We start from the raw sequence: 14,272 nt of genomic DNA on the forward strand, positions 1-14,272 counted from the left end.
CAGAAGGAGCGCAGTTTTTAGTGTGAGGTTTTTGTCTGAGCTATCCTCGATAGGTTCAAACGGAGGGGAAAGAAAGCCCTTAAGTACCGTGCCCATGTCCCAGGTGGGCTTTCTGTACATTTTGGCTGGTTTAGATCTTTTAAGTGCTATAAGGAAACGTCTTATCAGCGGGTCCTCCGCTAGTCTAGTATCCATGACCGAGGAAAGTGCTGCAACTTGTACCTTCAGGGTGCTAGGTGATATGTTTTTGTCTGCACCATCTTGTAGGAAGTCCAAAACTATTGGAATTATCCCACCGTTGGAGGTTGGTCTGTCTTTGTACCAAGAAACAAATTTTTTCCTTATTTTCTCATAGATAGCTCTCGTTACCGGCTTTCTGCTGTTTAAGATGGTGTTGATTACCCTGTCTGACAGGCCTTTGTTCTGGAGTTTTACCCTCTCAGTAACCAAGCCGAGAGCTTCAGGATTTTGTGGTTCGGGTGGTTGACTGGGCCTTGTGACAGTAGATCCGGGCGGTCCGTGAGTGTCAGCTGAGGTTGTATGCTGAGGTTTTTCAAGTGACTGAACCATGCTCTCTGGGGCCAGTGTGGTGCTATTAGTATCACCGTTGTTTTCTCTGCCTTGATTTTTTGGATTACCTTTGGGATTATGGCAGTTGGAGGGAATGCATAGCACAGATGCCATTTCCAGTTTTGGTTGAAAGCATCCACCCCGCTGTTGCCATCTGTAGGGTCCAGGGAGAAAAATATCGGAGATTTTGCATTCTCCCTGGAAGCGAATAGGTCTACTTCGGGTATTCCCCACTTTTGAGTGATTTGAATGAAGGTTGTTTGGTTTAGTGACCATTCTGTTTGTTTTATCGTTTTCCGGCTCAGGAAATCTGCCAATATATTGTCTGTTCCTTTCAGATGAATACCGGATATCGATCTTGTGTTCGCTTCTGCCCATAGTAGGATTGATTGTGTCAGCCTCATCAAGTTTTGGGACTTTGTACCACCTTGTCTGTTTAGGTATGCGACGGTCGTGGAGTTGTCTGATTGTACTTTTACATCTCTCCCCTGTAATGCTGGCTTGAAAGCTTTTAGCGCTTCCCCCACAGCTTTCAGCTCTCTCAAGTTTGAGGAGGCTTGTGACCATTTGGATGTCTATTTCCCTTGTGAGTACATCCCTTCCCAGGGCCCATCCCAGGGCGCTTGCATTGGTGGTGATCCTGACTGGATTGACTTGAGCCCATCTGCGCCCCTCGATGACCCGAAGTGGGTTGAGCCACCAGTGGAGTGTTTGTTTGACTGTGGCTGGGACGGGAATGGACTTGTCTAGGGATGCTTGCCTGCCATCCCACTGGGACAGAATGTAGTTCTGTAAGGGTCGCATGTGAATTTGTGCCCAGGTAATAGCTGGAATGGAAGACGTCATCAGTCCTAGTATGGACATTCCGTGCCTGATTGTTGTGGAATGATTCCTTAACAGGGAGGTAATCGCTTGTGTAATTTTTTCGTCCTTTTCCTTTGTTAGGAAAATTTTTGACAGTCTGGACTCCAGTCTGGATCGGAAACTCTGTCACTGCGGTGGCGGCGGGGGGGGGCGGCCATCTAATACATGCTGATGTATCTCCCCTGGCGGGCCCTAGATACAGCAGTGTAGAGAACCTGTTTTCCCGGAAAGCAAGTGAGGGGGATGCTCTGCTAAACAAACACAGAATGCAGGCCCTAGAGCAGCGGCATGGGGGGGATGACAGAGTCCGCCTACAGCCTGGGGGGATGATTGCAGACCCCTCAGTATGCGCGAAATCTCAGGCTTGAGCAAAGTTGCTCAGTGCTGCGCCTGCTCGCCCTCCCAAGGCCCATTGGGCTGTATGGGATGCTGGCAGGGGGTCTCCCGCAACAAGCACAGAGACAAGTGAAAAAATAACAAACGTTTTTGCAGCTCCTGTGGGTCCGGAGGAAACAGAAAACAACTGAGGCACACAGGTAAGACTGTGAAATTTATAATGGTGGACTAATGTGTTTCCTGTTTTAGGGAGGAGGAGCCTCTCTCTCGGATGCTGCCCTGGAAGACGATTCGAGAAAATAGTTACCCCAAAGCACATAAAATACCCCCCCCTCCCCACATATTCGCACGAACGTAAACACACGCGGTGGGGGCACCTACACATGAAGCCTCCTCTGTAACACTAAACTGATGATCTATAGGGGGCTTTTGAAGCATCACCTTTAGAAAATATAGGGTACTGACGTTTGTTGCCATTTTGTTGGCGCACACAAATTTAAGGTTTGAGATGTTGGGCATCTATACACATGGTGCAACCTCGTCTTTTATATTTCACCAAAAATTTGGGTAACTTATTGTGGTAGTTTGCCCTTAAAGTTACAGTGGTGTGTTTTATCACTGAAATTTTGCATTTCCTAGATTTTTGCAGTGATATCAAACGACACAAAAAAATTGGATCTACCACTATTTTATTATCTAGGGTGTCTGCTTTCAGAAAATATATAATGTTTGCAGGTTTTATGTAATCTTCAAACCTAAAATAATTTTTTAAATGTGTGCAAAAAAAGCTCTGGCAGCGAAAAGGTTAAACCCTTATAGAGGGTAGAGATACAGGTTAAAGTGGTTGTAAAGGCAGGTTTTTTAGCTTAATGTTTTTCTTGCCCCCCTCACATTTACCTGAGGTCCATCTCTGTCCACGGGGGTTTCAGCCGTCCGTGATTCCCCTTCCCGATTGGCTGAGACAGAGCAGCAGCACCATTGGCTCCCGCTGCTGTCAAAGTCAGCTAGCCAATCAGGGGAGAGAGGGGGGCGGGGCTTTTTGTCTGAATGGACACAGGGAGCGGTGACTCAGCTCGGGTGCCCCCATAGCAAGCTGCTTGCTGTGGGGGCAATGACCAGGAGGGAATGGCCAGGAGCACGGAAGAGGGACCCGAGAAGAGGAGAATATTGGCTGCTCTGTGCAAATTCACTGCAACAGAGGTGGTAATTACATGTGTTATTTTTAATAGAAAAAAAAAAAAGACTTTACAATCACTAACTTTTTTCCAGAACCTGGTAAAATTCCTGCTGAAAACTCTTACCACAAAGAATTTAGACCTTTTAATAACCTATGCATATAAAAAGACCCACCTGCAAGCATGTAAAGGGAGATCTTTTGTATAATATGTATCTTCTTCATCTTCTTCAAAATTTAGCTCACCCAGCAACTGGCTTGTTTTTCCCACCCCATCATCTACTGTGCCATTCTGTAGTATCCCCTCAGGACCATTGACCTACAATAAAATTAAAAGAAAAATCAAACTTCAATTAGTTTACACAAGTTATGATTAAAATGAAAAAAAAAACGTAGTTTTGAGTTTGTTACAGATTTTATGTACACGACTTAAGAAAATGTTCAGGTAAATATGGAAAATACAGCGTTCTGGAACATATGCAAAGGTTCACATCCTTCATTAGCATAGTTGGCTTGCAGGTTTCTTAGTTGTGCAGTACTAGCAATATCTATTAAAGGGAAATGCTCTTCTCTAAAGCAGGAGACCTCATGAACAGTCACAGAACAAGACCATTCATGGGGTCTTGAATGACTCGGCACGCTCCCGAGTCCAGCATTTGCTTCCATAGACACGAATGCCGGACTCGGCCCCGCCCCCCGGTGCCCACGTCACTGGATTTAATTGACAGCAGCAGGAGCCAATGGCTGTGCTGCTATCAATCTATCGAATCAAGGTGAGAACCCCAGGCAGAGGAAGAGCGTGTCTCCGGCGTGTGAAATTTCAGGGCTCAGGTAAATAAAAACAGGGGCTGGTCACTGCCAGGAATTTTTTCACCTAAATGCATAGGATGCATTAAGGTGAAAAAACACGAGGGTTTACAACCCCTTTAAAGTGTATAGACACTGAGGACGTGCCTCCTGGATGCCTACTCTATAAACCTATCCCATTCTGTTGAGTCCTCAGTTTTGTAAAAGCAATGGAAGGAAGGGTGTCTTGTACTGTACTACAAGACATGGCATTTACAGGCAAAATTCCTCTTATCTTTATTGTACAGGACAGACACAGAATAGTCATACACCAAGAAATGTCTCCAAGCAATGAATAAGGAAGGGTGGGCAACAATGAGGCAAACAGAACTGTGCCAAAAGGTCCAACAAGGGTCAGAAGACTCTAATTCAGAGCTGCTGCAAAGGTATTGAAGGTAAAACTTTACGAACAGAAGACCAGATGGCAGCCTTACACATCTGGGCTACAGAGGCTTGGTGCTGAAATGCTCATGAACCACCCACCGATCTGGGGGAATGGGCACAGACATGTAGGAGATTTCTTTGGGAACGTAAGCTCTTGCAATCAGATTTTGTATCCATCGTGCAATGATGGACTTTGAAGCAGGATGTCCTTTTTACAAGAGAGAACAAAGCCAGAGACCTTTGTAAAAAAATAAAAAACTGATACTTTTAAATGTACCTAGGGCCTATTTATGGTAAAGATCTAATTGTAGGAAGCCAAAAATGCAAGGTACAGAGTAACACACACACACACACAAAAAACAAAACAAAAAACAAAACAGATTTCCAGGTGCGATAATATATCTTGCTAAAAGAGGCTTTTCTTCCTTTTAGCAAGGCAGGAATCACAGACTCAAACTTTGGTATCTTAACACCTTCCATCCATGCCGTTCTAGTCAGACTGAGAAGCAGGATGGAATATAAGGCCTTGAGATAGCAGATCTGGTATGATGAGAAGGGGCCAAAGGGCGACTGTTAGATGTACAGTATCTCACAAGAGTACACCCCTCACATTTCTGTAAATACTTTATTACAGGGCTCAACAAACCCCGGGGGCCAGGTCGCATTTGCGACTAGAATTACCAACCTGGCACGGCCCAGCTGGGGTATCCTGTCTCTGTGCAACACACCCCCCCCTCCCGGTGCGACTGCGTTGGTCCGCGCCGGTAATTGAGGCCGCGACTTTGCAGCCTTCTGCAGTCCTATGGTTCCCTTCTGCAATCCGGCGCCCTCTTGTGGTGGCCGTTGGTATGACAAGACAACCATCAATGCTAATGGAGCTTCCCCTGCCTGTTTTCACTGCCCGCTCATCTCCTTCCCTTTACTTAGAACCCCCAAACATTATATATATTTTTTATTTTAACACCCTGAACAATAAAATGGGCATCGTTGCAATACTTTCTGTCACACCGTATTTGCGCAGCGGACTTAAAAGCGCACTATTTTGGGAAAAATACTTTTTTTAATTAAAAAAAATAAGACAACAGTAAAGTTAGCCCAATTTTTTTTTAAATTGTGAAAGATAATGTTACGCCGAGTAAATTGATTCCCAACATGTCATGCTTCAAAATTTCGTCTGCTCGTGGAATGGCGACAAACTTTTACCCTTTAAAATCTCAGCGACATTTAAAAAAAATTCTACAGGTTGCATGTTTTGAGTTACAGAGGAGATCTAGGGCTAGAATTATTGCTCTCGCTCTACCAATCGTGTCAATACCTCACATGTGTGGTTTGAACCCTGCTTATATATGCGGGCGCTACTCACATATGCGTTCGCTTCTGCACGCGAGCTCGGCGCGACGGGGCGCGTTTAAAATTATTCTTTTTTTTTTCTTATTTATTTTAACTTTTATTTTTTATTTTTTCACTATTCTTTTAAAAAAAAAAAAAGTCACTTTTATTCCTATTACCAGGAATGTAAAAATCCCTTGTAATAGAAAAAAAGCATGACAGGTCCTCTTTAATATGAGATCAAAAAGACCTCAGATCTCATATTTAAACTAAAATGCATTTAAAAAAAAAAATGTGTCATTTGAAAAAAATAAAAATGTCCCTTTAAGAGCTATGGGCGGAAGTGACGATTTGACATCGCTTTCGCCCCGCAATGACTTGGGGACGGGCGGGGGGCCCTCTTCCCCTCACTCGTCTCCATGTCAAGCCAGGGACAGGTTCGGATCGCCTCCGCCGTTACCGACTGCCACGGTAAGCAGTGAAGGGCACCAGAGCGTGGTGGTAGAGGGGGCCCTCTTCCGCCACCGATAAAAGTGATCTGGCGGCGAATCCGCTGCAGAGACCACTTACCTGAAAGAGAACCACCGGCTCTTGAAGAGGATACCAGGGTTATGGTAGCTAGCTGCTACCATAACAACAGTATTTCTCTTCAAAGACAGGGCGTATATAGTCATCCTGCGGGAAGGAAGCAGTTAATTAAAATGAATTTATTATTTGTCATCTCCCTGCTTGGCCCCTTTCACATGGGCTGTCTGATCAGGTTCGCCTGTCAGTTTTTCAGGCGGACCTGATCAGACCCTTAGCGGGGATAGGGCGGTCTTGTGTCCCTGCATGGCAGGAAATAAAAGCAGTCACGTTCGTTCTAGTCGTCTTTCTGTGTAAATTTAAGATTGGTTAATTTTTATATTGAAAATAAATCTTTGTCGGTTTAAAAAAAAAAAAAAAAAAAAAACTGGCTCCTAACTTTTTTAGCTGGCTCCTAGATTCCAAGCAAATTTGTCAAGCCCTGCTTTATTATATCTTTTCATGTGACAACACTGAAGAAATTACACTCTTCTACAAAGTAAAGTAGTGAGTGTACAGCTTGTACAATAGTGTAATTTTCATGTCCCCCTCAAAATAACTCACACAGCCATTAATGTCTAAACCGCTGGCAACAAAAGTGAGTACACCCCTAAGTGAAAATGTCCAAATTGGGCCCAAAGTGTCCATATTTTGTGTGGCCACCATTATTTCCCAGCACTGCCTTAACCCTCTTGGACATTGAGTTCACCAGAGCTTCACAGGTTGCCACTGGAGTCCTCTTCCACTCCTCCATGACCACATCACGGAGCTGGTGGATGTTAGAGACCTTGAGCTCCTCTACCTTCCATTTGAGAATCCCCACAGATGCTCAATAGGGTTTAGGTCTAGAGACATGCTTGGCCAGTCCATTACCTTTACCCTCAGCTTCTTTAGCAAGGCAATGGCCGTCCTGGAGGCGTGTTTGGGGTCATTATGTTGGAATACTGCCCTGCGGCCCAGTCTCCGAAGGGACGTGATCATGCTCTGCTTCAGTATGTCACTGTACAGGTTGGCATTCATGGTTCCCTTAATGAACTGTAGCTCCCCAGTGCCGGCAGCACTCATGCGGCCCCAGACCATGACACTCCCACCACAATGCTTGACTGTAGGCAAGACACACTTTGTACTCCTCACCTGGTTGCTGCCACACACGCTTGACACCATCTGAACCAAATAAGTTTATCTTCGACTCATCAGACTACAGGATATGGTTTCAGTAATCCATGTCCCTAGCCTGCTTGTCTTCAGCAACTGTTTGAGGGCTTACTTGTGCTTCTTTAGATGATGCTTCCTTCTGGGACAACAGCCATGCAGACCCGAATGATGCCGTGTTCGGTATATGGTCTGAGCATTGACAGGCTGACCCCCCACGCCTTCAACCTCTGCAGCAATGCTGGCAGCACTCATACATCTATTTCCCAAAGACAACCTCTGGATATGACAGTGAGCATGTGCACTCAACTTCTTTTGGTCGACCATGGCGAGGCCTGTTCTGAGTGGAACCTGTCCTGTTAAACCGATGTATGGTCTTGGCCACCATGCTGCAGCTCAGTTTCAGGGTCTTGGCAACCTTCTTATAGCCTAGGTCAGTGATGGCGAAGCTTGGCACCCCAGATGTTTTGGAACTACATTTTCCATGATGCTCATGCACTCTGCAGTGTAGTTAAGCATCATGGGAAATGTAGTTCCAAAACATCTGGAGTGCCAAGGTTCATCATCACTGGCCTAGGCCATCTTTATGTAGAGCAACAATTCCTTTTTTCGGATCCTCAGAGGGTTCTTTGCCATGAAGTGCCATGTTGAACTTCCAGTGACCAGTATGAGAGTGAGAGCGATAACATAAAATTTAACACACCTGCTCCCCCATTCACACCTGAGACCTTGTAACACTAATGAGTCAGATGACACCGGGGAGGGAAAATGGCTAATTGGGCCCAAAATGGACATTTTTTACTTAGGGGTGTACTCACTTTTGTTGCCAGCGGTTTGGACATTAACCTGTTCCCGACCAGCCACCGCATTTGTACTGCAGCAGAATGGCACAGGCAGGCGAATCGCTGTTATGCCACGCGTGCACGCCCCCCCGCCGGTCGCGACGATCGGATTCGATCAGGAACCGATCAATCCCCAGGCCAATGAGATCTGGCCTGGACCTGGTGATCGCTCCTGACGAATGATATCCTTCTCCTGTCTGTGTAACTGTAAACTCTGACAGGGGAAGTGATGTCATCTCCCTCGTGTCGGTCTTTTCTGTTCCAGACTGAGAGGAGAGAGCATCAGAAAAGTGAGTTGCACAACAATACACGGACACCAGGTCACGTAGGCACATAATTCACCCCCGATCACCACCTGTCACTCAGTACAGCAATCAGATTTTTTTTTTATCGCTGTACTAGTGTCATTAGTGACACTAATCAGGGTAATTAGTCTTAGGCCCAGGTATGTCTAGGGACCCCCCTAACCCCCCCAATAAGGTTTAACCCCTTGATTACCCCGTCACCTGTGATCACAGTATAAGTGTCAGGGGTGACGCAGTTTAGCTAGATTTTTATAGCATCAGGGCACCCGTCGTATTTTACCCAATAAAGGTTTAACCCTTTGATCACCCGGCGGGGTGTTAGGTTTTTGCGTCAGATAGGGTCTGCATCGCCCCAGGCAGCGTCAGATCAGTGCCAGTACCGCTAACACCCACGCACCATACGCCTCCCTTAGTAGTATAGTGTCTGAACAGATCAATATCTGATCAGAACTATATTAGTGTCCCCAACAGTTTAGGGTTCCCAAAAACGCAGTGTTAGTGGGATCAGCCCAGATACCTGCTAGCATCTGCATTTAGCACCTCCGCCCAGCCCACCCAACTTACAAAACACAACACACATAACTGCAGTGTTTGCAGAGTCAGGCCTGATCCCTGCGGACGTTAAGTTTTTTTGGTAGCATTTGAATCAGTCGCTAACAGTCAGGAGCTTTTTTTACCTGTGAGTCTCACTACTGTACCAGTAAATTTAGAGACCAAAATGTCAAATCGAAGGTACAGTAGTGAAGAGGCCTACACGTTTCTGAGCATGAGACAGACATTGAAGAGGAAGTCAATCATCTGTCAGATGCAGGCTCAGAATACGATCCTGTAGACGACAGCGGCACCCTGACAGATGGCAGGGACCAAAACTCCGTCGTCAGAGCTAAGGTCAGGCGTACCAGACCCCGATCTTCTGTTGTCGTTGAGGTGCAAGAACCGCAGGTCCCTCGTAGGGAGCAGAGAGCCAGTACTAGCGCCACTATTCCTTCTGGTGAACTGGCAAGCACCAGCGGCCTAGTACATCCTGGTCGTACATCCAGCACTGCAGTAACACTTGGTGATGTGGCGAGTCTCATAAGTGCAGTTCAAGCTGGCGAGGTGGCAAGCACAAGTAGTGTCACGCTGCCACCAAGAAGACAAAGACAGGCCTATCGAGCCCATAGTGCCCTTCCTGCTGCATTTGCCAATCCTAATTGGGAACCCACCACTTCAGCAGCACCTGTACTTCCCCCATTCACTGGCCAACCTGGCATTCAAGTGGAAACAGTTGATTTTACGTCACTTGATTTTTATTCGCTGTTTTTCACCGAAGATCTCTATAGATCTATTGTGGACCAAAGCAATTTGTATGCTGGTCAATTCATCGCCCTTAATCCCCAGCTGACCCTTGCCAGAGATTGGAGACCAATTACGGTCTCTGAATTTAAGACCTTCCTAGTCCTCCTCATGGGCGTAACTAAAAAGAGTGAGTTGCAGTCATATTGGTCCACTGACCCAATTCACCATACGCCCGTGTTCTCTGCCTCCATGACCAGGACACGATACAAGCAGATCTTGCGGTTCATGCACTTCAGTGACAATGAACTCTGTCGTCCTCGGGGTGACCCTGATTTTGATCGGCTCTACAAAATTCGGCCCCTCGTAAACCACTTCAACCATCGTTTTGCAGCCTTGTTTACTCCCCCATCAAGTTGTCTGCGTTGATGAGTCCCTGATTACGTTTTCTGGTCGCTTGTCATTCAAACAGTATCTCCCCAGCAAGGGTGCCAAATACGGAGTCAAGATGTATAAGCTCTGTGACAGGGCCACAGGCTTTACATGTAGTTTTATGTTTTACGAGGGAAGAGATAATTATGTAGAGCCGGAGAACTGTCCTGACTACATAGGGAGCGCTGGTAAGATTGTGTGGGACTTGGTGTCACCCCTATTCGGAAAGGGGTACCACCTGTATGTGGACAATTATTACACAAGCGTGCCACTTTTTAGTCACTTGTTTGATCATCAAATTGGCGCATGTGGCACCGTGCGATCTAATCGCCGGGGCTTTCCCCAGCGGCTTGTAGATTCCAGTCTTAGGCTGGGGGAGAGGGCCTGCTTGAGATGCAATAATTTGCTCGCTGTGAAGTGGAGGGATAACAAGAATGTTTTCATTCTTTCCTCCCTTCACGCAGACACGACGGTCCAAATTCATACGGTGACTGGTGTTGTAGAGAAACCCCTCTGTGTCCACAAATATAACCTCAATACGGGAGGGGTGGATCTCAACGACCAGTTGTTGGCACCATACCTAATTGCCCATAAGGCCAGACACTGGTATAAAAAAGTGTCTGTATACTTATTTCAACTGGCTTTGCTGAACGCTCATGTGCTATACAGAGCTTCAGGACGAACTGGATCCTTCCTTAAATTCCAGGAAGAGATCATCAGGGCCCTTCTGTTTCCAGATGGTGCTCTGGCCCAACTTCCCAACACAAATGCAGTAAGCCGGCTGCATGAGAGGCATTTTCCGCATGTCCTCTCTGGTACCCCTACCCAAAGAAACCCCCAAAGAAGATGTGTCTGTAGAAAGCGCAGATTTAGGCGTGACTCGCTTTTATAATCCCTCCTGTCCTGACCAACCTGGTCTTTGCATTGGTGACTGTTTGAAATGCTATCACACACTAGTTGAGTATTAGCATAGGGTACAGCACCACACAGTAATAGGCACACGTACACAGGGTCTCGAAAGATGTGATGGCCATCACATTTTGAGAGACCCTAATCTGCAACGTTCAGTTTATAGTTTTTTTACAGTTTTTATAAGAGTGAAAAAAGTGAAAAGTGGAAGAAAAAAAAACAAAAAAAAAAAAACACAAAAATAAAGCCAAAAATAGTTGGTTGTATTTTTCTTCTCTCTCTATTGTTCTCTCTATGTTCGCTCTCTACTCTCCACTCTACTGTTCGCTCACTATTGTTCTATATCTATCGTTCTCTCTCGGTTTTATTTTTACTATGTTTTATTGTATTTGCTTTGCAGGTATGGTATGTTATACTGTAATGTTTGTTTTATTGTTAACCATCATTTGCTTAACAGGTACGCCATTCAGCTGCAGCGTAGATTTATTTATCTTGACAGCCACAGCGTTTGCTCCCACGATAGACAAAGCCGTGACTGCAGCTCTGTAGGAGGTGATTTCACCACCACAGTTAAAAAAAAAAAAAAAAAAAAAAAGCATATATCCCGAAGCATGGGGGCAGCAGGGGTGGAGGAGCAATTTGCTCCTAACTTTTTGGGCGGATGCCCCCATGCTTCGGCATATATTTTAGGCCCAGATTGCATTAAAAAAAAATTTTTTTTTTTACTATTTTTTTTTTTGTATTTACTTTGCAGGTATGGTATGTCTTACTGTAATGTTACTTTGTTTTCTTGTTAACATCATTTGCTTAGCAGGTACGCTATTCAGTTGCAGCGCGGATTTATCTATCTTGACAGCAACAGCGCTTGCTCCCACGATACATAAAGCCGTGACTCCAGCGCTGTAAGAGGTGATTTCACCACCACAGTTCAAAACAAAATGGTGCATGCATGCCCATCATTAGAAGTGGGTGGATGAAGGGAGGTATTCTAATGGTGGGCACGCCCACTGATCAATCTTTTTTTTTTGTTCGCCCACAGGCTGCATGAAAAAAAAAAAAAGATTACAATATATGCCCAACAAGGACCAGCAACGTACTGGTATGTTGCTGGACTTTGAGTGGTTATACCAGAATTATGCCTGCGGGTTTAGGTATCATCTTGGTATAATTCTTTTCAGCCAGTGGTTAACTTTCATGTAAAAGCAATCATAGCTGCTAATTAGCCTCTAGACTGCTTTTACAAGCAAACCCAAGCGTCGGTCTGGCGTCATATGTAAACAGCAATTGCCCCATGCATGTGAGGTATCACCGCGAAGGTCAGATCGAGGGCAGTAAATTTTAGCAGTAGACCTCCTCTGTAAATCTAAAGTGGTAACCTGTAAAGGCTTTTAAAAATGTATGTAGTTTGTGCACAATTTTAAAGCATGTCGTGTTTGGTATCCATGTACTTGGCCTAAGATCATCTTTTTTATTCCATCAAACATTTGGGCAATAAAGCGTGTTTTAGTGCATTAAAAAATAAAAAAAAGTGTGTTTTAAAAAAAAAAAAAAATGCGTTTGAAAAATCGCTGCGCAAATACTGTGTGGAAAATAAATTAAACCCCCACCATTTTAATCTGTAGGGCCTTTGCTTTAAAAAAAATATATAATGTTTGGGGGTTTAAAGTAATTAAAATATTTTTTAATGTAAACAAAAAGTGTCAGAAAGGGCTTTGTCTTCAAGTGGTTAGAAGTGTGGGTGATGTGTGACAGCTTCTAGCTGTTGTGCATAAAATGCCAGGACAGTTGAAAACCCCCCCAAATTACCCCATTTTGGGAAGTAGACACCCCAAGCTATTTGCTGAGAGGCATGTCGAGTGCATGGAATATTTTATATTTTGACACAAGTTGCAGGAAAAATTTTTTTTTTTTTTTTTTTTTGCACAAAGTTGTCACTAAATGATATATTTGCTCAAACATGCCATGGGCATATGTGAAATTACACTCCAAAATACATTCTGTTGCTTCTCCTGAGTACAGGGACAGCACATGTGTGAGACTTTATGGGAGCCTAGCCGCGTACGGGACCCCGAAAACCAAGCACCGCCTTCAGGCTTTCTAAGGGTGTAAATTTTTGATTTCACTCTTCATTGCCTATCACAGTTTGAGGGCATGGAATGCCCAGATGGCATAACCCCCCCCCACCAAATGACCCCATTTTGGAAAGTAGACACCCCAAGCTATTTGCTGAGAGGTATAGTGAGTATTTTGCAGATCTCGCTTTTTGTCACAAACTATTGAAAAAATAAAAAAAATAAATAATACATTTTTCCTTTCTTTCTTCATTTTCAAAAACAAATGAGCTGCAAAATACTCACCATGCCTTTCAGCAAATAGCTTGGGTAGTTTACTTTCCAAAATGGGGGGTCATTTGGGGGGGGGGGGGGTTGAGTCATCTTGGCATTTTATGGCCTTAAAAACTGTGATAGGTAGTGAGGAGTGAAACCAAAAATTTACGCCCTTAGAAATCCTGAAGGCAGTGATTGGCTTTCGGGGCCCCGTACGCGGCTAGGCTCCCAAAAAGTCCCACACACGTGGTATCCCCGTACTCAGGAGAAGCAGCAGAATTTTGGGGTGTAATTCCACATATGCCCATGGCATGTGTGAGCAATATATCATTAAGAGACAACTTTTTCTAAAAAAAGAGTTTTCTTTTTGGTCATTATTCAATCACTTGGGACAAAAAAAATAAAATATTCAATGGGTTCAACATGCCTCTTAGCAATTTCCTTAAGGTGTCTACTTTCCAAAATGGGGTCATTTGAGGGGGGGGGGGGGGGGTGTACTGCCCTGCCATTTTAGCACCTCGAGAAATGATAGGCAGTCAAACTAAAAGCTGCGTAAATTTCAGAAAATGTACAGAGGTTCCAGAAGACGGCAGGGCCATCAAGAAAGCACAGCGCGACTTGTGCATGTGCAGTAGGAAATCGGCTGTGAAGTCTGATGGCTTCACTGCCGGTTTCCCTTACTTACAATGCCAGCCCTGCACCAGAAGTTGATTGACTAACTGGCTCAGGGTACCAACATCATGGGTTCCTTAGACAGGTAAGTGTCCTTATATTAAAAGTCAGCAGCTACAGCATTTAATTTATTTTCACCAGACTGGAGCTCCTCTAAGCCATAAGATTCTATGGATTCTAATGGAGATTAGAGCCATTCCGGAAATTTTTCTCATGACAAGTTCTAGGGCATCTATACAGAACAGCAAAGCAGAAGGCAGTTTGCTGGGTAACAGCACAATTCTGAAATAC

The 14,272-nt window shown here is 44.8% G+C and overlaps 1 protein-coding gene across 1 annotated transcript in view; it reads right to left on the reverse strand.

The window, feature by feature from the left end:
• UPF1 (UPF1 RNA helicase and ATPase) overlaps positions 1-14,272 on the reverse strand; it is a 169,706-nt gene that overhangs the window by 131,099 nt on the left and 24,335 nt on the right. The window contains exon 2 of the mRNA XM_073596301.1: positions 3,121-3,263. Coding sequence (XP_073452402.1) covers positions 3,121-3,263 — 143 coding nt within the window. The remainder of the gene's footprint in view (positions 1-3,120; positions 3,264-14,272) is intronic.

The sequence above is a fragment of the Aquarana catesbeiana genome, linkage group LG01 (assembly GCF_042186555.1).
Source record: "Aquarana catesbeiana isolate 2022-GZ linkage group LG01, ASM4218655v1, whole genome shotgun sequence".
In the NCBI taxonomy this organism is placed as follows: Eukaryota; Metazoa; Chordata; class Amphibia; order Anura; family Ranidae; genus Aquarana; species Aquarana catesbeiana.